Here is a 26,099-nt window from a genome sequence, read left to right as displayed (position 1 = left end):
GCCAAAGCCTAATCAATATCCAAATACAATTGCTGGCGTTTCTTTTTTTTCTTGTTCCTGTGCCTTGTGTGTACTCTTCCAATCAATGCCATGTGTCATATGCTTTTTGTCTTGTCTGGTGAGCGACGAATACTAGCACGCAGAGACAGTTTTGAGCAGTGTTCAAGAGCAAAGTTGTAGACTTCACTGAAGCGAATGGCAACATGGCCGCTCAGCACCTTTCTGAAGAAAGCATGCAATACTGAGAGACATTAAATGGAAAACTGTCAGCATGCAGTCCACGTAAAATGTCAATTCGTGAGTGTCGTGCAGTGCATTCACAGCTTCAGGACGCACTTGTGGACTTTGTGTGGGAGCTTGGTGCACACTCACTGCCAATGACAGTGTCGTTGCAAAAATAAATTGGTTTTGGTTATTTTATTGTCACTTTCTTTTTCTTTCACTTCAAGGTAAGTTCTTGTTCACTTCAAGCTATGTTCTCACTCGACCTATATTCTAGTTTATACGGCGATCCCTTCATGTTTCATGAAATTAGCTTCAAGAAGAAGACAGCTATGTGTATTAAAACAAGCAAAAGTTTAATACCATATATGACCTTGTGAAAGCCACCCTAGCATTACCCCGCATCACATATGCTAAGTGTCAAGTTTAGTTACGCAAGCATTTAAATACATTGCCAAGACATGCTAGCATGTATAGAGCACATGAGAAACATGTATTACTAAAATCTGCGAACTGTTGTTTCCAACCTGACATATATTTGGTGCAACAGAAATGAAATTTCATTAAGCCCATGTAATGGTCAAAGCTACAGCAAAAACTTACAGCTTCTAATATCTGCTCATCCTTGGAAGCAGTTATTGATGGTGTTGATGATGGTGGCTGAACGAGAACGGTTGGTATATCAGCAGAATCAATAGGTGATGCTTCCAAGATGGTCAGTTCCATTGCAGCAGAACTCTTGCTGTCTGAATATAAAAATTAAAAATGAGTTGTTATACTAAACAGTTTCCCTTCTCAAAATACAGCGTAAACCACTTATAACCACTTATACTGCAGAGTGGATGTAACATGGCCTTTTATGACTCCTGCTTACCTTCCCATAGAACTAAAATGTATATGCGTAACACTTTGAGTGCCAATGCACAAGATAAAGTATCAGTTATGATGCAGATGCCGAAAAACCCTATAAATGATGCAGGAGGTGGAAAGTGCGTGTGCTACTCAATGGGGTGTGCAGGGTGTGGCAGCGAAGACATGACCAACTTTGCCTCCTACAAGTTATTGTAATATGCTTGACCTGTCAATACAGCAGGAACAGCTCTATGAATCAAAAAAGGCTTTTATGCATCATCAAGTGCATCTTTTAAAAAAACTGGGGATGAAGGCATCAACACCACTCAAATTCTTCTCCAAACTGCCCATATCTTGCAAGCCACTTAAGATTTTAGCCTTGCTTTTGACCTCAGCATTACGCACCTGCAAATACTTGGCATACTATATAATGGAGCCCTCAAGGCCATTACAGGTCTGCCTATGCATGAAGATTGAGAACCTCCATCTCTACTCTCAACCTGCTCCCATTTTGGTCATTCTCAGGGCCCACAAGCAGTTCAACACACTTTACAGACAAATGTCACAGTAAGGTCACTGACTTCTGCAGGCCATCGATGAGTTCCTCCAATGGACATGATCCCACTTCCCCAACTATAAGAGTACCAAAATTGTTGCCATGCATCCACTGCCACCCCCCCCCCTCCACATGGATCCTATATTCCACAAGGAACACAGACTGCATGTTGCAAAGCAGCACGATTCCACTGCCCCTCTGCCTAACACCACTTCTCCTGCTAAAGTTCGTATCCGAAGACTCGCACAGTAACAGCACAGCAAAACCTAAATCGCAATACCTCAAATCTTTAGGACATTCAGGGCACCATTCAATATTTGCAAAATCCCGCAGGCCTGCTCCAGAAGGAACAATCACGCACAGTCAAACAAGAAGTGCTTCACTTAGCCGAGCACAACATCAATGTCTGAATTCCAGGGTACCAAAGCACACATGTATCCTGGGAAGTCAGGCAGTCGACACCACTGCATGAGAGTTTCTATCCCTCCACTATAATACCCTTGAATGCATCGCAATGAAGCAAGGCAGCATTCCTAACCTTTCTATCCAGGCAGCCTAAAACCTCTACTCCTGGCGGGCTGCCCCTGCTGAGGTAAAGCTGGGTCAATGACTGGTTAACCTTCAATTTAATACTTTGACCACAACAATTTCTTTATCACAATTAATTGCTTCAGGTGATGTGAGCAAGATCAGACAAGCATTGGCACCGACGTCACTGCTTTGCTTGCTCAACCACGGCCAGATTGGACTGCGTGTGCACTCGCTCTCCCCTTACGGCCTTGTCAAAAGGATTGTTTGCCACCTGCGACCGCTGCTCTGCGGCGGTTCGTCAGCACTTCGTGCATGTTTTTGTGGAGATGTTGCACAGCTTTCTCAAAAATCCTTACGATATTGTCCAGGAGTACAAGAAACCTAGGATGCGGGTAGTGAAGGCCACTCTTATCTTGGTGTTTCACCAACTCAAACAAAACATTATCTTTGCTGGTAGTTGAGAGCAGCATCACGCAGGCGTCATACACGTTGATGAGCTTCACGAGGTAGCCACCAACATAGGCCAAGCCAGAGTATGTAACCGATGGTGAGACATTGGATGGCTGTTCCTTTAGGCAATTCAGTTCATCAAGTACCTGCTGAGGTACATGTGCAGCCATCTTTTCGGCATCGTCGACGTCTGGCGCGTGGAGCTGCATTTAAAGTCCACTTTCCTTGACAATGTGGTCGTTATTCGAACTGTCTTTGAATCCGAAAATGGTGTCCACCTTTCAGTCATACAAGCACTTTGGTTTTATTGCAGCCTCATCAATTATCAATGATGCCATGTGTTGCTTGCTGCTCAACATCGACGCCTCAAGAATAAGTCTTTCTTTCATGGCAGCGCTCATTCCTGATGATGTTGGGCTAGGGCCGACGTATTTCTGTAATGTGCACTTGGCAGGCAATGTCAAAAGGTCTAGCATGGTCATATCCTTTCGACGATGCAAAGTGCCAAATGATGCATTGCCTTATATCTTCAGGGTAGCTTGGGAACTTTAAGCCATAACTTTGAATTTGATGCAAAAGGAAAGCCACCTTCTTTTCTCCTTTGCGAGAATCCCCTACGATATTTTGCACCCAAGCCGTAATTCTTCTCTTCACAGTAAGCGCTCAACTTTGTTTGTTCTTCTGCTACTTGCTGAGCAAGGTTGCCGCACCTTGAGCGGTAGTAGGAAATTTGAGCATGCAGTCTCGCTACCAGTGAAACGTAATGACTCACTCGTTGCCGGTTGTCGTTGGTGGTCTGTGCGGAAACGCTCTGAGTGCACTCATTAGTGTGGTCTTCCGCACTTGAAACATCCTGCTATGACTCTGCTTCATCGACTTTTTGTTTATTTAGTTGAGATCACGGTGGTGGGTCCCTAGCCTTTGGTTCTTTGCGAGGCTTTTTAGAGCTTGCTACCCACGTAAAAAGGATAATCCTCGAAGACTGCCGGCACAGCGCCAGAACGAAGTTTTCTGATACGGCACCCTTCAACATAATCGCTTTGAAGAAAGTGCCTGCTGCAGACTACTATTGATTCCAAATTTTTTTTACCATTTTGAACACAGCTGCTTGTCGCCAAGAAATTGATGAAATGAAGCACCAACAGTCTTCCCAGGCAGGGATTTGCAAAGCGGCACGCAGCAGTAGACCATTGTCGCGGAGCCGGCTTCATGGGCTACCTAAAACACTATGAACGTTCATGATGCACTCACCGCAACGAGTTCATCCCTGCCTTCTTGTAGCACTTCACAAAATAATGTCGGACGGAAAAACTCTACATGACATGAATTCTCTGTGCATGAGGAAGCTGCAGTGCACGTGGTACAGGATCACGACTGGCTGAGCGGAAACGTCACGGCCTCCTCAAACATACCAAACTGAGCACCCTATCCGCGCACGCTTCAAAGGGTGAGCCCGCGATGCCACCACGCGACAGTTCATTGAACTGCTCACAGAGAAGAAATGCTATTGTTCACGGGTCAACCGAGAAGGCCGTAAAGAGAGAGCGCACGTGGCGCAGTCCAGTCCGGCCGTGGCTCAATAGCAAGGGAAGGAATGACAGACTGAGCTGCAATGTTCCGATTGCAAGAGGGCACCAGTGTGTGTCTCACAGCAAATGCCCCCACCAAGCACACAGTGCTTAGCACCAGTGGGACAAGTGAATACCATCACTGCAGCTGGACTTGTGATTGCATTTGATTCACAGTGTAAGAATACTTTAGGTGTAAACACTCGCTGCCTGCCACAGTGAAGAGCATGTGCCAGATATTGTGCGCTGTGTACAGTCGACTGTGGCGAAGTGGAGCAGTGCTGCAGCATAGAGGTTCACCAGAAGTGCAGTGGCCAATGAAACTAAGTGGCGGGTTCAGTTATCAGGGACATTTGAAGCTGTTTTATCTGTGTTTCGTGCTGCCACAGTGAATCTCAGCATGCGAAATTTAGCTACTTGCCTTCTACGTTGTGGTGGGCACTGTGCACACACATTTTTTTTTAAACTGGGATGCTGCATCACGGTTTGGTACCACAATGTTCACCATGCAAGGTTTAGTGATGGCATCGGCAACGCCTGCAGACAGTTGTCGTGGCAAAAACGGCAAGTTATCTGCTGGGCTCGAAACTTACTCTAGTATTGTTTTATGGTAACGTTCCACCTCCGAGTTTTAGGAGAGATGTAATAATTGCAATTAAGACTTAGAGATTGACTCCAACCAAATAAGGAAATTTACTAGCCCGACGTTTCGGAACCAATTCGGCTCCTTCTTCAGGGGGTATTCTTCGGAGGTGGCGGTGTGCCGCTTTTAAAAGGTCCATCGTAAGAAAGGAGAGGAAGGGGGGGGAGAGAGCGTAAGGTGGGGAGACACTTGACGGGGCACCTGTTCTTGACAGACGAAAGAGGTGGTGGGGGGGGGGGGGGGGCGTCGCTGGGCGGCTGGGTTGTTCGAAGCTGGGCGCCCTTTACTGGCGGGAATGTGTTGACGAGGGGGGGGGGGGGGGAAAGAGGGACGACATGTTTTGGCCTTGCAGACGAGACGAAGGGAAGAAAGGACCCCCCGCTCTAGGTCAGCTGCACCAAAACATCTCGTCCCTCTTCCCCCCCCTCGTCAACACATTCCCGCGAGTAAAGGGCGCCCAGCTTTGGACAACCCAGCCGCCCAGCGACGCCGAAGCCCCCCCCACCACCTCTTTCGTCTGTCAAGAACAGCTGCCCCGTCAAGTGTCTCCCCACCTTACGCTCTCTCTCCCCCCCCTTCCTCTCCTTTCTTACGATGGACCTTTTAAAAGCGGCACACCGCCACCTCCGAAGAATACCCCTTGAAGAAGGAGCCGAATTGGTTCCGAAACGTCGGGCTAGTAAATTTCCTTATTTAAGTGGAGTCAATCTCTAAGTCTTAATCAATTTTCCCAACCAGACAGGTAATTCTGTCGAAATGTTTAGCTTCAAATAATTGCAATGTACAGGCAATGTACATGCAATGTATGTAAGTGTACAAACTGCGAAAATTACAAGTTGTTTACATTGTCAGCGAGTGCAGGACCTAAATTCCCATCGTTCGTCTTAGTACGCCTTTACGTGTTCCGACACAATATTGCGGCAAAATCGGACGTGTCACCCCCCTCTAAGGAGAAGCAAGGTATCGAGGCATCCTATTCAAACGTAAAGCCCCGCCAAACTTAAAGCCCCTGAGCCAAACGCCGCTGTATTCAACGAGCCACAGTGCGCTCAGCCAGCGGACTCATCGCGGCACACTGTGGCGGCCTCGGTATCTATGCTACGTAGCAAACCACAGCTACATGCAACTGTAGTGCATATGCGCAGCGTTTGCTTTGTGCATGACAGGGCTTGAGTGCACACTCATGCTCATATGCTCCAGTATGGCCATGCTACATGGTGCAGACCGGCTTTGTCCTGTACCAGATTGACCGGCGGATAGCAGCCACATCCAACTTGACCATTTTAAAGCGCTATCAATAGCTTAATACGAAGCGAAGTCTGCCAGGAGTGAGCGCGCGCTGGCAAGCGTGCGTGTGGTCCAACCTTAAGTTTCGCATGGTTTGAGGCTAGTTGAGTGTTCAAAAACTATTGAAAATTAGCGAGACCCAACAGCTACGACACCCATAAGCAGGGTGGCCAAAGTTTATTACCTACACAGGTGGCTGCGGCCGAGCAGACGATAGTCGGCTTCTTCCGGAAGTACATAATTATTATCGAAATTCGAAACCATATTTTTGCTTACTTCATCCTGTTTATTAAACTGCGTCACTAAATATACACAGTAACAGTAGGAAGAAGCACACTGATGCAAACACCCTTCTTGATTGACGTCAGCTATTGGCCAATAGCAGCCCCCCCCCCCCCCCCCCCGTATGGGAATCTGCTATATCCCAAAATAAAGCGTCCAGAAAAGAGTGAGGTGCAGGCTTCTATTTAAAAGCGCATTTGAGATAAAGGTGACTTTGCGCTCCGCTTGCGAGATCCACGTGCTGCGCACGACTGCAAAATTTGGCTGACATGTTCACTGCAGAGTATGCTATCCACAGACTATGTTTTTTCACCAGGCCTGAGTGGTTGTTCAGGGCCCCTTTAACCTTATCCTAAGCCAATATTCAAACATTGAAGAGCCACCATAAATCAACCTCAGACAGTTCAAACAAATAACAAAAGTTGAAAAACAAAACAAGAACACTGTCCTTTTGTAACTATAAAGAACAAAATAAATATGTTTATAAAGTTCAGACCTATGAGACCTATACCACACTGTGTTACATAAACAATACGAGCAACAAATCCTGACAAATCAACATCTCAGAATAAAAAAAAAAATGTTTTTAAGGACACTGTTCAACCCTCACTGAACAACTTCAGAACAGAAGCATCGCTTGCTCAGTTTCCAGAACCTTGATGTGGAAGCTCAAGTGAAAGCTGTGAAAGGCTTCCTCTGAGGTTTAAGAATCGATCAATCCTTTATTTCCAACAGAAGTTGGGGGTTCCCCAGTCGAAAAGCAGTTGGAAGAAATGGAAGTCACTCCATTTCATCGGAACATTGTGAGCGGTCATGAAGCCTGCCGGAGTTGGACCGTGAAAAAGTGGATACCCCAACTACCATAATACCTCAAGAGATAGCCCGCCTAAAATCTCGGGCAAATCAGTGAAAAGAGGGAGTGGGCTAACTTTCGGAGTACAATCAAAAAAGACCCCATCGCAGCTAAAGGTTTGTGTTTATATGCCCTTGTTCAGTCTCACTCAAAATCTTCAGAACAGCCACAATCCCTGTTCCGCTGTCTCACTCGAGTTCTATTGCCTCACTTGCTCACGGTCCACCCCTAAATGATAGGTGGTCTTGCTCACATTGCTACCAGTGTTCCGGTGCCATTGGACCACCTCCATTTTCTTTTCAATCATGAAGCTCTGTCGAAACCTGATGTCTTTGCTGTTCCTGGATAAAAGACGAAGTGACCAAGCTTTGCAAGTTTGGGGACTGTTCAGCATTGTTCACTTATCTCTTGTGGTACCTAATTTCTGCCAAGGTCACCACTGCAGCAAAGTTGGATGAACCAAAGATAGCTGTCCTTCCCAGTTCGTTTTGTTCTTTATCTCCGGCAGTAGCTAAGTGACCCTGTTTTTGTCATGGGTTGGTGAAGGCAGCTGTGGCGCCACCCCCTTTCAGGGCAGTGGTATTACGAGAAGTGGGCTATCTTTCAGTGCTTCGGAAAAAAAAAATAGCAAATCATCCCAAAAACAGGGTTGGGTTTTCTCTCGGTGGGGCATCTAGGAATATTACAGTAGTAAAGTATATATCAATACTGATGGTCGTTATCTGGCAACACAATAAAAATTGCCTTGGATGGGAAAAAACACAGGTTGCTTCTCAGTTATTCATAAGAAAGCACCAAATTTGAGTTCCCCACGCCTATAAAGAATGTGTGAATAGCACCTTCTTTTTAATAAATATGAGCATCACCAACACACAGATTTTTGTCATGGTACGACTGATTTGTAAGACAGGCACACACCCCTAAAAACTGCACATAAATAGGAATACACAGCAAGAACCAGAAAACGCGCGCATAGCAACAGCTACTTGTTCAGTTGTGTAAGCAGTTGTAAAGAAATGCACATTTTTTGAACACAGTCATAAAAACCTTGATCTGCATGACATAAAGGTACCTATTACTCCTAAATGCTGCTTTTCAGGGTATCAGAAAATCTCAACAAGCATGTTTAACAATTTTCACACAAACCTATCCAAAGAATTCTTTGTCTAGCAAGCACAGCCAACTATGGATGAAAATTAAAGAGAAATAAAAATTAACAAACAAAAAAAACTTGAAAGTACGTACCAGTCAGAGGGACAAAAATCTCATCATTGACAGTTGAAGAGCTGAAAAACAACGTACAAGAGTCACTACACCTTCACTGGTAAGCACAGCAAATTCACTTTATAGCATGATTTGCTTCGGAGAAAACTGTACAGCATAGCTAGTTTTTTTGCTATCAGTTTTTCAAAGGTAAACCATCAGCGTTGGTCAACATAAAATGATATGCACACAATGTTCATGCAAGCAGTGGAAGCCAGAATGCTGCCCTGGTTCCGAAAGAGCTGACTGAGCGGAGTGTGAAAGTGCATCCACTTGGCTTCGTCGCTTTTGGAGCAAAACGCACTTCCTGTCCCTGAATCCTCCATGTGCTGGTCGCACATAGAGGATTCAGGGACACGAAGTGCGTCCATCCATCGCGAAGGAACACGATGGATGTGGCGTGTAATTGCTCTTGCGTGCAAAATAAGTTCCACCAAAACCGAAAGATTGAGGAAGTTTCATTCACTCTTGCCTTAAGCGCAAGACATCCAAAGCTGGCTTATCTAATACCGGTGTCACACGGCCACTTCCGATCGCGATCGAGCCCGATACGTATCGAAATTCTCGACTGCGATTGGCTCCCTTTGGTAGCTTGCACAAAGGAGCCCTCAATCGTGGTCGAGAATTTCGATCCGGATCTGGCTTGATCGCGAACAAGTGTGGTCGTGTGACACCGGTATTATTTATCAACTAGATCGAGTGAGCACGTCCATTACATATAAATGCTGCATGTGCCACAATATGTACCGTACAGTCTGAATCACACTTGTCTAGAGTGGTCAATCAGCCAATTAAGCATCAGTCTTTTGAAAATTAAAAAAAAAATGTTAAGAAAAAAAGCCTGATACCGCAGTGAAGCCACGCATGGTCACACAGCATGCTGGGTCCATACAAATATAAGCGGAACCTAGCAGCAGCAGGCCACTAGACTACTCTACCCATTGCGGTTTAGTCTACGATCAGATGTTCCCTCTCAATGTGCCCACTCCTCTAAAATGACTACATTGAAGGCATAGATGCGTGCTGCCCGCTCCTCTGTGGTTACAAAAACCTGCGCACCCTCAAAATGTCACACATATGACACCTTTGTGTGTAAAAAAAATGACAAACAGGCTTCAAGAGGAAATGAATTTACCTTGGCGAGTTTGTGCTGTACTTGCTGTCAGCTACAGATTGTGACACACTTCCTTGTCGCCTTTTCCTATGTGCTTTCTTCTTGCTCGACTTTCGTGACGATGAATGATTCGGATTCGGAGACACAGACGGCGAATTAGTTACCTTGAAAACAGATACGAGCGAATCAGGCGAATAGAAGAGGAATAGAAGAGTACAAGGCTAGTGGGTCAGGTACTACAAACACACTTGTTGTCACACAGACCACAATATTACGCAAGAAAATCATGACTAAACCGCGTACACTGCACGAAAATGCGTGCATACGAGTACGTTTCCACTAGCGAGGACACAACTGCAAACGTGAAACAGGCATTGTAGAAACCGATGTTCTGCGCATTATTTTGAAAGCGTATAACGAAGGAGGACTGCGTTCAGAACAGTTTAACCATATTACACAATATGAACTATTGCTTAAACGGTGCTGTACACGGCCCGCATTTGACAGCTTCACACTAGGCTGACACGGCACCGATTTTGCTCTGCCGACTGTTGGCGACAGTGTTTTCCTTCCTTTAAACCGTTAGCCACAGCGTTTTCCGTCCTGTAAACTGCTCGCGTCACCAGTCGGCAGACCAAAGTCGTTCTCGTGTCGGCGTAGTGTGAATCAGCCTTTAGTGGACCTATATCGGCGTGCTCGTACACTTGCCAGAAGAGAGAGAAAAGGCTTCGGTATCGCAGGACCACAATAGCACCTGAGTACTGTAAGACGGAGGCTGAAGGAGCCGATGTGTTTCTGGTGTTTCGTCAAAATCTTGGAAGTCGTTACTGCCGCCACCAGCATTCGATGTCGTTTGTGGTGCCATCTCGGGAGCATCGCCCATAATCTGCATCGCACAAAATGAGAAAAAGGCTGCTACCGAAACTAGTCCAGAGCATGCACGTTTAGTTGCTTCAACGACCATAATTCAGTACTAACCGTATTCGTTACCTGGAAGAAATAAGGCTCGATTCCCTTGGCAAACCGCGCGTTTGTAACGGTATGGCTCAAATTACAAGTGATTATATCGACATGATATGCTCACCTAAGTACTGCCGCATTAAGCGGTTGTGACAGCGCTATCTCGCTATTTGTCATGGGCCATAGTGCGTAGCAGCCCGAGACTAAAGAATGCTCATCAACCAACACAACAGTACATCAACAGACTACACTATGGAGTTCTCGGCGCGTTATCTACGGTGATGCAAGAGATAAGAAACTCGTACCTTCTCACTAAATCTAACAGCTGAGCGATGGCAGCTTCAGCAATTAGTAACACTAAAGATCTCAGCGAAATTATTTTTATTTTGGGTGCAGCACAGTTAGCGCTATTTCTGCATTGAGAACACAGTGACTAGGAACCACGCGGAGACAAAATGACTAGGAACTGCGCCTTATGGCCATTTTTGATGGGTGTTCTGTGAGACAGCGCGGCGACAAAAGCGAAACCACAATATCAAATAATATAAAACTATTTTTCTTGCAAAATTGTGCCTTTACTTTGTATAATTTATTATTAAGATCTTTTAGAAACGGTTTACAGATCTGAAATGGTGTCGCAAACGGCTAGTTCAAGTAGCTCAATGAACAAACTGGGCCTGAGAGTACGTGCATCGTATCCCGTGATTCAATGCATAGTATGAAGGCGCGAGTTAGGATAGGATTTTCAAACGTTTGGTAACGGGCGGCACCGGCGGTTCCGCGGCACCGCCTTTGTTAAAACTGTGATTTCTGCCAGAGTAATCTACGTATTCATCAAGGCAAGGCTGTCAGATCACGAAGTTAACTGTGGCACACGCCACTTTTGCAAGTAGTTCGATATCAGGTCGGTACTAAGATTTTGTCGTGAGTCTTTGCGCGTCGGTGGTGGCCTATTGACTACTTCATATGTTTAACTGTTTACCGCCGAATAACATAAAAATGCGTGCAGCGCTAAGCATGTGTCAAGCGACAATAATAACTCAAGAATATGACTTGCTGGGCTTAGTTGCGTCATGCTGTCAGCATGATTACGTTGTGTTGTGTTTCCCTTCTCCGTGTATGAGACAGCTACATAGCGATGTCAAAAACTCAAGGTCCTGCAAATATTGACTATCCCTGCGATGTCTTGTTCCTTTTTTATTGTTGCTGTTTCTTCACTTGGTGTTTCTTGCGCCGGCGCTATCAATGCTACTAGTTGCTAGTACAAAGCTCTTCTCTCTTTCAGTGTTGTGTGTCCCGTTTGCGGTGGTTCTCTTCAAGCCGGGTAACCATAGGCTGCATTAGTACTTTTTTTTTTTTTTCCCCTCTATGTTGAATGCGAAAAAAGAAACATTGCGTGTTCAACATGTCCTCACGAGTTGACTGATATGTTCCACCAAGCGCAGTAATCGGAATCATTTTACATAATTTAATGTCCCAAATGGGCTTATGACCGTTTGAAAGTAGGTTTGTCTTTCCCTTTTTGCAGCCCACCATGGCACCAACAGTGTCGAAACTTTCATTGGTCGCCCAGTTTGACGATTTCTGCAGAAGAGTCACGGCAACCGACACCGCGACAGAAGGTTCGGCTTGTTACCTTGTTAAAAATAAGACATTAATGGGCATGAAGGCTAGTCTCGCAAGAAGTGCGCACACCAGACTTGCTTCTTACTTCACGTGTACACGTGCGCCAGTGTTTTCTTTTTATTTTGTAAGTTTTGAATTTTCAGTCATTTTCTGATCCATGAATAGTGCATTTTTGTTTTTCTGCGTCTTGAATTCGCACACCGAATTTTTTGTTGTCCTGTAGCTTACGAAAGAATCGCTGCCCACAATGCTGATTTGCAAGCAGCAAAAGAATTTTCAATTTACATGTATTTTAGCTTGGTCTTTAAGATAGAAGTTAAAATTTTGCGTTATTTTCCTTCTGGGTGCAAATGTGTCGGCATCCATGCTTTTGTTCTAATGTGCCGATGCAGTCGGTGAATTGCTCACTGTGCAGAGAAAGTGAAATAGGGGCTTGTTTTAGAGGAGGCCTACAGTCACTGAAGCCAAGGTGAGCTTTTCGTGACTTCACTGACTGTTGGCCCCTTTTGCAGTGCATGGGGATGGCATTACATTGATCACCAGTAGCCAAATAGGTCTTGTAGACCATGATTGTTTGGTCACTAGAATGATTCCTTCATGAGAATGCAAGCGAGCATCACTCACTCTAAAGACACTCACTTGCTTTTTTTTTTTTTCTCTCTCTCTCTCAGAGCGTTTTTTAGAGTTTGTACGAAACCAGGAAGAGTGTCGCAAGCGATGGAATGCCACAGCTATTGAGAATGCTGAGCTGAAAAAAGTTGTTGCCTCCCAGAATGCAAGCATCATGGAGCTCGAGAGAAAGCTGACCAACACAAAGTAAAGTTTTCTGGGCTGGGTTACATACTTGATTCGACAGCAGCTAAGCTGTACCTGACCCGCCATGGCAGTGGTAGGCTTTGGCGTTGTGCTGCTAAGCCCGAGGGTACGCGATCGCATTTCGATGGGGGCGAGATGCAGAAACGCCTGTTTACCGTGCATCGGGTGCAGGTTAAAGCACCCAGGTGGTAAAAATTAATCCGAAGTCGCCCACTATGGCGTGCCTCATAATATCGGGGTTTTGTCACCTAATGCCCCAGAATTTGTTTTGAATAAAGCTGTACATTGAATGTGCATTCTAATGTAGCTGTCCATATCTAATTTGTTAGTTATTGAATATTCTTGTGCCCATCTCACTGTAAGCTTGTTGGCACCAGTCAGAACTGCCTGTGCTGCAACTTACATCTGAACTGTTAATAGGATTTTGCATTCTGGATCAAAGTGCTTGCTGGTGTCCAGTGCACATACAAGGAAATTTGCATTAAGTGCACACTTGTTCCCACTGTAGTGGTACAATGGCTATGGTGTCCTGTTACTGAGTATGATGTTCTATGTTTGATCACAGCTATTCATTTGGGGCAGAATGCAAAAATGCTCGTGTACCTTGACTTCAGTGTACTAAAACTAGGTACATAAAATTAACTTGCTTTCCAACATGGTGGTGGGACCGACGTTCGATCGCACCATTGGGCACGTAATTCAATTTTTTTTAAGTGTGTTGTGTTCGGCAAAACAGCAGCAGCCACGGTCAGAAATGTTTGGGAGGGTTCTCAAAGAAAGGTTCGCTTTAAAACCCATCAGTCAATCGTCAACCCATAAGTGCCAAGAGCATGCTTAGAATGCGTTACCCATTAATAGATGTTTATTCAACTCTGATTTCTAGCTTATCCTTCAATTAAACATTACGTAACTTTCACTAATTTTGCATGTCCTTCTAAGGTTGACTGAATGGAAGTTGACTATACTTGAGTAGATGCAGCAACAGGGTGCACTTGAATGAGCGCCCCCATTGCATTTGAGTGTGGCATTATGTATCAGTAATAATTCCCATAAAGTAATTTTATAGGTACCAAAGCTGTGGAGATGGAACCTTCGCCATTGTCTTTTGGTCTTGGGAGCTTGATATGCATGCATTCTGAATATATTCAGAGAAACTAGTGCACAAAACATTTGGCAGATTGATGATGAGGCTGCATGCAGGTGCAGTTGTGCAGCAACTTGGGTAGACCATGATACAGTGGCTGGTGCTGCCTCGCAGTGTTTGTTTAATTGAGGTATGCATGGTACACATTGAAATTTTGGGGCTTTTCTTTGGTACCTATGAAATGACTTTTTGAATATGTTTTGCAAACGTTTGCTTTTAGGTGTTTTTGTTTAAAGCACTATAACTTGTTACAATTGCAGCTGACTTCAGGTTATTGAATCTATGCACATAAATTTAGGTGGTTTTCTATCACTGCATTAATTTGGATAAACAGCACTACAGCAAAATGTGGTTACTACAAAAATACTTCATATTTTTAAGTCTTTATATGCTCTAATGCTTTGTATTTTACCTCAACAAATCTTCAGTAAATAAGTTGTTAGGTATAGCAGGGCACAAATTACGTAATGTGGTCTTCTTACATTCCTTGTTTTTTCCATAGACAAGTCTTGCAGAAGGAGCTTCGTCGCAGAGAAAAATGTGAAGAAGAGCGAGACGCAAAAGTAAGGCATAAAATTAATATTTTTCATTTTGCGGGTTCGCACTGAGGCAATTGTGACTTTTTCAGCAACGGCAGCTCGAGCTTATCAGAGAATTTATCATGAATGATACTGAGCTCCGTGACGAGACCATTGAGAAACTTCCGTTCCTCAGGCCTACCGCTGAAGACAAACAGGATTACACAGACAGGTCAGTAGCAAATATTTGTTACATGCTATATATAATCATTTTTTATTTGCCCTCCTGGGTAGGCAGAGGGTGGATAATCTTTCTCCTCTTTTAATACATTCTGTAAAAGTTGCACATGGTGTTTTGTGTAGTTGGACATAATGTGCTTTGTTTACTTTATAGTGCCATGGGGGCATGTATGACATGTAATGCTAATAAAACTGTGGCAGTTTTGGGGAAGTTGCAAAATTATCAGGGCATGCATATTTTCAGCATGCATGAAAGGACCACGGGTAGTCAAAATTAGCCCAGGGCACCCAATCAGGAGGTCTCTCGTAACTTAAGTGTGCTTTGGGATGAAACCATAAGACGGGCCTGTTAAAGCAGGTTTAGCTCGGGAAAAAAATAAAGGTCTGCAGGATTAAACATCACCACTTAATAAATCGTGTACTGCATGTGTACAACTCAAACCAAAAAGGATGCTGCATTTTTGCACCGACAAGTTGATTGCCTTTTCTTTGGTTTATTTAGGCTGGGCACCATCGACGAGTCTGTAGGTTCTGCGCTTTCGCCTTCTGGCGACGACTTGGATATCAGTGACGAAGGTAGCCGTCGTAGGAGCTCCCGCTTAGGGGGACGAGGAAAGCGTCGATCCAGTGCAGAGCGCATTTTAGAAGGTGGATCTCCAGTCAAGAAGAAGTCCAAGGTTGGCCACTTCAAGATATTTCTTCTGGTTCCTTTTCTTTTTAGTAGATATTTAAATCCTGTTTTGCAAACATGCTGTTTGAAAAGATTAAGATATGTAATGATTTTCTGCATCTTTTTGCTCTGTGTCAACTCAGAGGTATGTAATTGCAGTTACATTTACGAGTACTGTATTTTCTGTAGTCTAAGAAACTAAAACAATTTTTATGCCCTTGTAAGTACTCGCTTGCTTATCTGGGGTGTCATTATTGGAGCTGATGTTGAGGCAGTCTTTAAAGAGTCACCTGAAGCAAATTCGGTGAAGCAGACAAGCAATTATTATAGAAGACCGACAGCAACAGCTTTTGCAGTTTCACGTAGGATGTCATGTCAAGTGACAGCCCAAGCTGGCGGCTATAAATAAGTTGCGATTGCCAACCACTACATTTTTTTCATGTGTTTAAAAGAAACTTGGGCTGTTTAATGCTGAGTTTATCTATGGATGGATGGATGTAAAACTTTAATGAACGTCCTGAGGTACGCGACTCAGCGCGCAGCGGGCCGCTCCCACGTTGAGACAGTCAGGCCATGCCCGACCGCCGCATCATGGGCCCTCTGGACAGCCCATAGTTGCGCCCCGGCATCGGGGCTCTTGATAGCGGAGAGCCACTTGTCCAGAGCATATGGTCTAAGCTAGCGAAGTCATTGCAGTGTCTGCAAGAACTACTGGCATAAGTGTCGGGATAAAGCTTGTGTAATAAAGCCGGGCTGGGATACGAGCCTGTTTGCAATAATCTGAGGGCCAATGCCTGCGCTCTATTCAACTTCTTGTGAGGAAGGGGAAAGTCTCTCCTGCCGAGATAAAAGTACTGCGTACTGCGGAGTTTATCTATGAAATATCTTATTCTCAGCATAGAGGAGGCTGAATTCTTAGATGCAAGTAGATATTTTACCTGTAGTTGTCAGAATAAGTTTATATACTAGGTCATACTTGCAACATTAAAGGGATACTGCGACTCTTAGGCAATGCTTCTTTGATATCGTATGGGTGGCTTTTGCCGATAGTATGAAGCAATGGAGAATTAACTTTGTTGTATACTCAAAAATTGCCTTAGTACATCATCTGCACCAATTCAAAAGGGTTGTTCAGCCTTTTCTACTCCAGTAAGCCACATTTTCTGCTGGACAAGTGCAGAAAAAATTGCAACATTGACTATTGTACCCTTTCTTTGTTTCCGTAGTGCTCGTTAAAAGACCTTAGTCTTTATTCACTGGTATGTTCACATCAAATCTGCTTTTGTGAGCTTTGTTAGGACTGACAAATGACCTGAATACCTATGGATATTCTGCCAATGAAAAAGATCTGCTTTTACTCGTGCAAGTTCGCAACGCTCTTGGTAATAATGCAGGAGAATTAAATTGTCGCGTTTTGTGCTACTTCAGGCAATTTCCGGATTTTTAGTGACTGTTAGGCATAAATATTTAAATACTAATTACCTCTCCTTTATTGCCACATGTTCGAGCAATGAAATATTGCTTGCTGTGAAGCAATCTTGTGGTAGGCCTTATAATCGGCAGTGGTGCTTAATGATGGAGTACCATTTTAGCTTGGTTTGCACGTTTGCAGCCTAAGCATGTAACACCTGAATTGCTCATTATGCCTGTAAATTTAGGTATCTGCACAAGCCGGCAACAGTGGGCTGAAAGCACATGAACATGGGCCACCTATGAGTTACAGTAAAATACAAGAAAATAGCGATGGTTGTGTGGCAACTTCAGGCAGGTAGCCATGATATTCACTGCACCACTGTGCCACTACAAGCAGCAAATATTGCCAACTTCTGCACTGCTCCAACAGGAGTGGTCATGCAAGTCTAAAGTTGAGCGTCATAGCAACATGAAACTGCATTGTTCAAGTCCCACATATCTGTGTGGCAATTCGCCAACAGGCCATCAAAATCGGCAAGAGAACCTTCGTTTGCCTGTTGGCGGTATCGCACTTGCATTTATTTCGCATAGACTCTATTGCAATTCTCTCTCTCCCTCCCCCTCCCTCCCCTGATGTGAGCATGCACACGTCAGATGTAAAGAAGGTATTTTCATGTCATGTGTGGTTTCGTTATAACGTTTGGTTGCATATACAAATGCAGCATTTTTTAAAATTTATTATTGATTTTTAAAAAAGAAGCGGCATATGCCTAAAATCTTGTCCCAGACCCTCTTTACCTACTTCAAGAGGACTGTGTTTACTGGCAATGTGCCATCCTTACCCAGCACAGGATAGGAAAACCATAAAACCTGGGCCAGGATAACATACTGATTCTATTCGAAAGCTATTTATTTTTGTGCTTCATCAGTGGTTCAAGCAATGCTCTGCCCACATTATCACCGAAATTGGCCTGCTGTGAAGAGTTAAGGAATAGAATTGAGCGAAACGTATTGCTGCATTAAACCGACCCTGCATACCATACTGCATACTCTAAAGCATAATCCAGTGAAGCATTGCATGTGTGTTTCAGGGACATGATGAGAATGACCCAACTTGTGCAAACGTGATTGCTACAACAACTGTCACGTTGAGGGACGGAAAGGACCTTGTGGCAACCTCCCGAGTGTTCACTCAGCCTTTGACGCCAGCACCGAGTGCACCACCACCACCACCACCTACACCTTCTTCAGAGACTACTCCAGCAATCGTGGTCACCCCTAAATTCACTAGTGGTGAGTTGTGCTTGGCATTGAAAGTGATGGGCAGGATCCCATGAACAATGCTGCCCAAATCTTCTGTAGCATTTTTTTTTTTTTTACTTTTTAGTACTTTGTAACTAGGTGTGTGCAAATATTGAGAATTTCGAGTATCAAGTGAATAGTCTTGTCTATTTGATTCGCTGTTGAAGTTGTGAAGTATTAATTTCAGTTTGTATGGGAAGGATAAAAACGCTTATTGTAGTGCACAGCGAGATAGCCTTCTGCAAGGGGTGACAGGCAAAGTAACTTATGATTGGACAGTCTCGCTGCGTTTGCATTTCTTTAAAACAATGTACGGGGCTGGTACTGATCTTTCCTTCTTAAAACATCTGGTGACGTGCTGTTCCTGTGTTTCAATACTGTCATTGTCATGGTGTGCCACATTCACCCTTCTTTCGTGTCTTGTATATATTCAAGTTCCTCAGTTTATGGCAAGTGCAGTTATGAACAGCATTACACATACCAAATAATATAAATAAGCCTTTTTGTATTGTTATTGACTCCACACAGCCTTTATTTCACTTTATTAAAAAAGTATTATTTATTCTTTTCTATTAGGAAATTTTAAACAGCTATATTTATAACTATGTTATGGAAACTTTTTATTATATAATACCAGTTGGGCTATGTAAACATGAGCATGAGTTGTGATTGAATTTCATCTTAATTGAATTGCCTTTCGTGACAAAATATATTAAAGTAAACATCCAGAACTGACAGTACCATTGTGGTAAACACCAGTAATGCCAGAAATATGTCTATTTAGAGCAACCAGCGAGCTGATGCCCAAGTTTTTTGCATTAGCTGCAGACATGCCGCATTATTTGCAATGCTTTTCTCGGGAATCTAAGCATCCTTAGTTAGTAGCTGTTGATTGACAGCATTTGCAGATTGTGTGCCTCATTTTCTATGGATGCACTGGCATGGATTAAGATTAAATGCCTTTGAAATTTTAATGTTTTAGTGTGTGGGTTCTATGTTCATGTGCAACACAATTGCAACAATGCTTATTCAGTGCTTTGGGTGCACCATAAAGAACTGCAGATGGCAAAAAATAATTGGGACCTTGCCTCTCACTTGCACGCACACACACTGGAATTTCTTGTAGCCAACAACATCTTTGGGATGTGTGTGTGTGTGTGTGCACGTGTGTGTGTGTGTCAAATGTATAATTCTGTTCTCAGCAGTGCCTACGTGCCAAGGCAAACTTCCATTATTCTTGTTGACAGCTAAAACAGCATTGAGCTATTTGCTCTCTGAAGGATTCGTTGAAGCAAGAGTTTGCATGTCCTGCCGCTCAGAGTGAACTTATTGCTCAATATTCACTCGACCTCACTAATTTTCGTTCATCCGAAATCATTCATTCCTCCTCGAATGTGTACAGTTTTCTCAAATCCTGGCACTTGGAAAATTTTGTTGTTATGTTTAACACTTGAAGCCTCTGCAGCTTTAATCCAGGTGCTATATTGTTTGATCCAATTACAGGCTGGAGAGTTTGGCGCATTAGTGCTTTGACCTATAAGTTTTCATGGCAAAGAGGTTAATAGTAAGGTTGGAGTAAATGACTGAAATGGAATAGGTGAATGCATGAAGTTTTGCCAAATGTTCTGCAGAGGTCCACCTTTTTGATAATTTACTGAACTAAGGTTTGTCTTTTCTGGTGGTGTTGGCACTGAAGGCTCTGCACCCAGCACACCTGTCAGTCAGCGTCGTGGTGACAAAGGCTTGGAAACTACAACGCCAAAAAGGAGCAATTCTGCTGGGAAGCTGCTCTCCAGAGAGCATACTTTTTGCCCCAAAACAGTCATCAAGTCTGAGAGCTGCGGCCCATGTGGCAAGCGCATCAAGTTCTACAAGACTGCATACAAATGCAACCGCTGCCGCTCAGTCTGCCATCCAGAGTGTAAAGATCAGGCAAGTTGGTACTTCTCGCTATACTATGCAACATCCTAAGAACTTGGTGCAAGTTGAACCCACACTGCACCTGCCCTCTGTGCCTTTGTGCTCCAAAACACAGTTCCCCGAGAGATGCCAATATAGAAAACAGGTCACCTGCACTGTGATGTCGCAGAAATGAGCTATTGTAATTTGCTGGGGCATTTACACAAATTTCACCTGCCGTAGCTGCCAAGTGGCTATGGCATTGTACTGCTGAACTTGAGGTCACGGTTCGTGATGCCAGTCACAGCGGCTGCATTTCGATGGGGGCAAAATGTAAAAACGCTCATGTATTTGAATTTAGGTGCAGGTTAAAGAACCACAGGTGGTCAAAAATCATACAGAGTCGTCTACTATGGTGTGCTTCATAATCAGATTGGTGATAGACACATACTAAATAAAACCTTGGAATTTAATTTTTACAAATTCTTTTTGCAGTGGCAAGTACAATGCTTATTCATTCTTAAGTTATCAGCACCTATAAGCTTGTGTATATTATATACTCCAGGACAGGCACATAGCCAGGCCTCTTTTCAATACATCAGTATTATAACGTTCGTGCGAACTAAAACCCAGCCACGTCTGTCGGTTACCTGTTGACGTGGGAGAGGAGGAAAGAGTTGAGGGACGGAAGTGTGGGAACTCAAATGCAGAGAAGAAACAAGAGAGGGGGTAAGAGAGGGTGTGTGAAGGAGGGAGAGGGTGGTGTGATGTCGCACCTCGGGAGCCAAAAATACAGGTGGTGCCGTCACATCGCGCTTTGGCCCTCACAGTTAGATCATCAGGGGAGAGGAGGGAATTGTGCTGTGGTGGACTGGGCAGATTGCCTGTGGCGTTTTACAGGTTCAGACAGGCCTTCTAAGGTGCTTGTCTTTGAGTGCAGTTTAAAATGGATGCAGTACGTCACTGAAAGAAGGCCGAGGCAATGCAACTGCGACCAACGTTACTAGACTAGCTTCAGTTGTCAAACTCTCTGCCCGTGCGCTTACCGCCGCTGTCGCCACTCCTTTGGCAGCCGCCAGATGCGGCGCCGTTCCATCGAGCTCCACTGCAGACGCCTAGCCGCAGCCTTGAGCTCGTGCGGACGGGCCGCTTGCGCGTGTTTCACGCTCGCTATCCTTCTCCCCGAATTACTGATACCATGCGAAAGCGGTATCCACCTACAGCAATTATATATATCGGGCTAGTTGGTTCATACTGAAAGAAGGGTAAAATGCACGATAGGAAGAAATGCATACGACGAAGCGCAGAAGCTGCGTTTCCAAGTGTAGTGTGTTTCTTCCTGTCGTCTTAACCTTTCACGCAGTTTATTTTTCCCCTACAGCAGCTTGGCACGTTTTCTCGCTGCTGTTACTTGCTTAATGAACACTTTGGTCTGGGGCAGTTATACACCAGCTAGCAAGACCAAATTTATTATCCAGAAAAATAACAGCGCAACTTTCTTGTGAAACAAAGGATTCTTTATTAAAGGAAACGAAGTAAAAAACAACTGTATGCCCCAGATGTACAGGGTGTTCATTTGTAAGTTTTGCGGACTTTTTAAAACTCGCCTGTGGCAGGTAGCATAATTCTTATCGTTGAGCTGGATTATTCGAAGAGGCGGACATTAGTAGCACGAGAAATCGAAACACATATTCAACTAATTAGCAAAAATTGACTGATGAAATTCTTAGTTAATTACTTTACGACACATGTTACAATTTACAAATTGTAGCCGGTGGGTTTGCAAGACGCATCCACTTGAAATGAATTTCCAGGATGACACCAGTTTTGAGATATTATTTCCCAAAGTGTGGGACGAAATACATGGGCATTCCAATTACTTTTGTGCTTCAATGTATAAAACAGCATCTTGGTAAAATAAGTGCAACAACAGTGCATTTTTACGGCGAGTTTGATGGTGCATATCTCCAAACTGGTGTCATTCTGGAAATTGGTTCCAAGTGAATGCACCTGACAAGCTCACCGGCTACAATTCGTAAATTGTAATGTGTCATAAAGTAATTAACTAAAGAGTTCATTAGTCAATTTTTGTTGCTCTACGATAAGAATTATGCTACCTGCCGCAGGCGGTTTTTAAAAAGTCCATAAAACTTAAATATAAACACCCTGTATAGCTAAGACCTAAACTGCCAGAAGGGACATAATGTAGGCAAATGATTTGTGCCCACGTGGAAACCAACTCTGCCTACAGCAGCTTGGCACGTTTCCTCGCTGCCTTTACTTCAAGGCTGAATCCCCGCTGCTGCTCCAGGAACCTTGCATAAAAATGCATGCGCGTAACTGAATAAAATTTTATGATGCATGCAATCAGTTCCTGAAAGGGCAAGGGGCACCGAACTCGACTCAGCGTATTCTCTGACAGCTCTACGATGGCCCAGAACAGGTCACCAAACGTCTCTTTTTGTTCGCGTTTCCTTTTTTTTTTTTTTTTTTTCGACGGGTTCGTCGGGTACGAGGGCAATGCACGCCCTCGTACCCGACGAACCCGCCTTTCGGCACTGCACGCTCGGCAAGTGTCCACTTGCCTCGTGGCACCTCAACCTTCTGTCCGTTGATAATATGCACAAACACTTTAAGATGTCTTGCTCATGAAAGTGTAAATCACACACCTTGGATTTCGCAGAGAGTTCCCGGTTGGCACGAGGAATCTCTCTATTCCACGCCGAGCGAAGTGTCGCATCGCTGGGAGCACAGAAGTGGCACGCCGAACTGTCGACATCGTTCGATAGCCATTTGTGCAGCCGAGAACGCAGCACGTCGGCATCGTCTGCTAATATCCTTAACTAGCGCGGCGAAGGCTACAGTTCTGCAGATGACATGCTTCCTGATATCCGTTTTCTACCGATGCTTGCTCAGCACCTGGCTTGTGCAACTTTGGTCGCTTATTGCAAACTCAAGTGTTGCAGTTGCAACATTCCAGCCGCTTGTTGCAACGTGCAAGAGCAAATTTCCCTTTGCACCACGAAATTGCAATTTTGCAATGTAAGGTGCAGGAATTGTACAGAATGGCGACGTATCAAATGGGAACATGATACTACATGGGAAATTTAAGTCGGGACCACGAAAATATGACATAGCAGTGGGGTCCACTGTATCATGTTATGTGTTCTCAGCCTAGTGGGAACTTTATTTAATGAACTCTAGGACATTGCAGTCACCTACTGCCAGTGTGTGCAAACCTAGTCAGTCAGTGTGCCTACAGTTTTCATTGTAACTGGAGTTATGTGACTGCTGCTGCTACATGAACCAATCTGTGTGTGTTCTGGCAGAGGCTGTCATCGTGGGCGTCAATGATAATGTGGGTCCGGGTGTGTGCACTCTGCCGCTTGCAAAGCGGTTATCGTTGTGCTCTGTCATCATGTGTTATGTCACTTGTTTTGAACAGGTACCTTTGCCTTGCATTACGGCCAGCCAGACACCTACACAAGGGGGAGCTGCAGGCCGCCGGGGCACAATTATTTCTGATCATGCGCCATCCATGCCTCCAATGGTTCCTGCTCTCGTTATCCACTGCATACAAGAGGTGGAACGACGAGGGCTGCGAGATGTCGGACTCTATCGGTAAACGCTTTTTGCAGTTGAACTTGTTGGCCTCAATTTAGGTGAATGTATAGCCTCTCATGCTGGCTGAAACTTTTTGTATCATTTTTTGTGCCAAGGTACTAGTCCGTTTCACTGGGCAGTCTTGCCATAGGTTGCTAAACTTTGGGCCTGATAATACTTTCTAAAGCTGTGCTCTCAGCTTCATTGTTTGCTATCAAAAACAGTTATGCCATTTGGAACAACTCGTGACCATGAGTTATCTGTACTCTTAATTGTGTGATTGTGGCCATGCACACGTCCACTTCCGGCACCAGTGTGTACAGTTGCACACACCACGAAAATGTAGGCATGTGCGAATAGTGGATTTTGAGTACGATTCGAATATCGAATGGCTTTTTTACTGAGAAGTGGCTGCAAACTTGTATGCATAGGAACTACTGTATGTTGGAATTATGACTTGGTTCTGGGAAACAATGGGGCCAAAATTTTGTTCAGTAGAACTTGTTAACTAAATGCCAATGATACAAAGAATTTAATGAATAGCAAAGCATGATGCAATTACCTTTGTGCATGTAGGGAGTGAATAAGAACACAAAAGGTAAACAAATTACAAAAATAAAAATGTAGACTTGAGATGACTATTGCGATAACTGCAGGAAATGTAAACAAAAGATAGTTCCGTATCACTGCTTTTATTCTGGTTAGACGTCTCGGTGTTCATACTGTAACCAGAGATGGTGCGTGCACACAAGGAACGTATAATAAGCCCTGTTACAGTGCCCCTTTCCACTCTTGCTTTGCTTTGCTGAAGAGCAAATATGCTTCGCCGCATAACACAATTGTATTGCGGCGATGCTGAATATAGGGAACCGATGATTGCACTCTTTGAACAGATAGACAAAGAACTTTTATTTTGGTCCTGAGAAGACGATGAGTGCACTCTTTGAAGCGAATATCGAATAGCAGATTATTCCAAACTACTATTCGGAAATCCAAATATTCGCACACTACGAAAATGCCTCAAAATCGGCACTAATGGAAATAATTGAAGCATGTCGTATACAACTTGAAGCACTTCTGATTGCAGTTGCACTCCAAAATTTGTTGACATGTGCTAAGTGTGTTGGTGAAAAGTTACAATATAGATTCCCGCGTGTTTGCTGCAACAATAGTGTCATCATTTAGTGGGTTCTCTAGTTTCATTATTTTTTGCAAAAATGATTCGCATTAAGTTTCCGAAGTGGTTTGCTGTTATTATTTTTCCTTAAGGGGGGACTTGGGTCTTGGACTAAAAATTTTGTAGAATCTTTCTTTGACATATAGTGCTGAAAACTTGTACATATGTGTAATTTTATGTGCTTATTACGAATATAAGGTCAATATTCGTTTATCTCTCTTCGTTCAAATTTCATGCAAGTTTCCTTTAATTATTTTCCAGAAAGATTTGCCAATTATGTGTTTTTTAGATATCACTAAATATGGTATCAGTGGCTTCTGTATGATTCAAGGAGTGCAACAAAACTAACCTTATTGGTCTGCCTCAGCTAGAACACTAGTTACGAGGTATTGAATTAGTCACCAGAAAAACTTTTTCGAGTTTCAAGCTTTGAAGTCTCGCAACTCTTGTTCTAGGTAAGGCAGAGCAATAAGATTCATTTTGTTGCACTCCTTGAATCGTACAGAAACCATTAATACCCTGTTTAGTGATATCTAAGGAACACATAATTGGCAAATCTTTCCGGAAGATAATTGAAGGAAACTTGCATAAAATTTGAAACCAAAGGACATATACGAAAACGGACCTTATATTTGAAATAAGCACATAACATTACATATATGTACAAGTTTTCAGCGGTATACGTCTAAGAATAAAGATTCTACAAAATTTTTAGTCCAAGACCCAGGTCCCCCCTTAAGCATTACGTGTGTAGTGCTTTACTTGGCCATTATCTTAGAACCAAGTTGCACATTATAAATTGTGTTGCTCTGGAATGTTAATACCTAAAAGTAACTATGTATAAGAGTATTGAGTGGAGTGGTGACAAGGGACATACTAATTTACGGCACCTTTGTTTGTTTCGGAGCACACCAGCAGTGCTGCAAAGGTAAGGCACCAACTAACCTTTCTAGGAGCCATGACATGATAGTCCTACTATTCTCAGTTTATCAGAGTGGAGGGGTTGATAGGGTTATACAGCCAACTTCTGTTAGTTCGACTGATTGGACTGACGAAATTGGTCCAATTAGACTGAATTAAACAATAGACAAAACCGCAAAACACACCGCC

The 26,099-nt window shown here is 43.8% G+C and overlaps 2 protein-coding genes across 8 annotated transcripts in view; one reads left to right on the top strand and one right to left on the bottom strand.

The window, feature by feature from the left end:
• Positions 1–11,069, bottom strand: part of LOC119436617 (uncharacterized) — a 43,726-nt gene extending 32,657 nt beyond the window's left edge. For 2 of the 7 annotated variants that reach the window (XR_007464465.1, XM_049659206.1), the window contains exons 1-5: positions 10,706–10,880; positions 10,324–10,507; positions 9,643–9,785; positions 8,490–8,530; positions 826–968 (exon numbers count right to left, since the gene is read on the bottom strand). Coding sequence is in view for 6 of the 7 variants with exons in the window: in XM_049659206.1 (XP_049515163.1) it covers positions 826–968; positions 8,490–8,530; positions 9,643–9,785; positions 10,324–10,507; positions 10,706–10,758 (564 nt within the window). In the remaining variant the exon portion in view is untranslated. The other 5 variants (XM_037703538.2, XM_049659210.1, XM_037703536.2 and 2 more) reach the window with 5 other exon arrangements.
• Positions 11,070–11,288: 219 nt separating this feature from the next.
• The window catches only part of LOC119436616 (rac GTPase-activating protein 1-like), a 56,709-nt gene continuing 41,898 nt past the window's right edge, over positions 11,289–26,099 (top strand). The window contains exons 1-9 of the mRNA XM_037703530.2: positions 11,289–11,485; positions 12,110–12,203; positions 12,879–13,023; positions 14,670–14,730; positions 14,796–14,917; positions 15,428–15,602; positions 18,100–18,301; positions 20,007–20,242; positions 23,655–23,830. Coding sequence (XP_037559458.1) covers positions 12,116–12,203; positions 12,879–13,023; positions 14,670–14,730; positions 14,796–14,917; positions 15,428–15,602; positions 18,100–18,301; positions 20,007–20,242; positions 23,655–23,830 — 1,205 coding nt within the window. The 5' untranslated portion in view covers positions 11,289–11,485; positions 12,110–12,115. The remainder of the gene's footprint in view (positions 11,486–12,109; positions 12,204–12,878; positions 13,024–14,669; positions 14,731–14,795; positions 14,918–15,427; positions 15,603–18,099; positions 18,302–20,006; positions 20,243–23,654; positions 23,831–26,099) is intronic.

The sequence above is a fragment of the Dermacentor silvarum genome, chromosome 1, assembly GCF_013339745.2.
Source record: "Dermacentor silvarum isolate Dsil-2018 chromosome 1, BIME_Dsil_1.4, whole genome shotgun sequence".
In the NCBI taxonomy this organism is placed as follows: domain Eukaryota; kingdom Metazoa; phylum Arthropoda; class Arachnida; order Ixodida; family Ixodidae; genus Dermacentor; species Dermacentor silvarum.
Note: the sequence above shows the minus strand (reverse complement) of the source record. Positions and strands in the feature narration are given on the sequence as shown.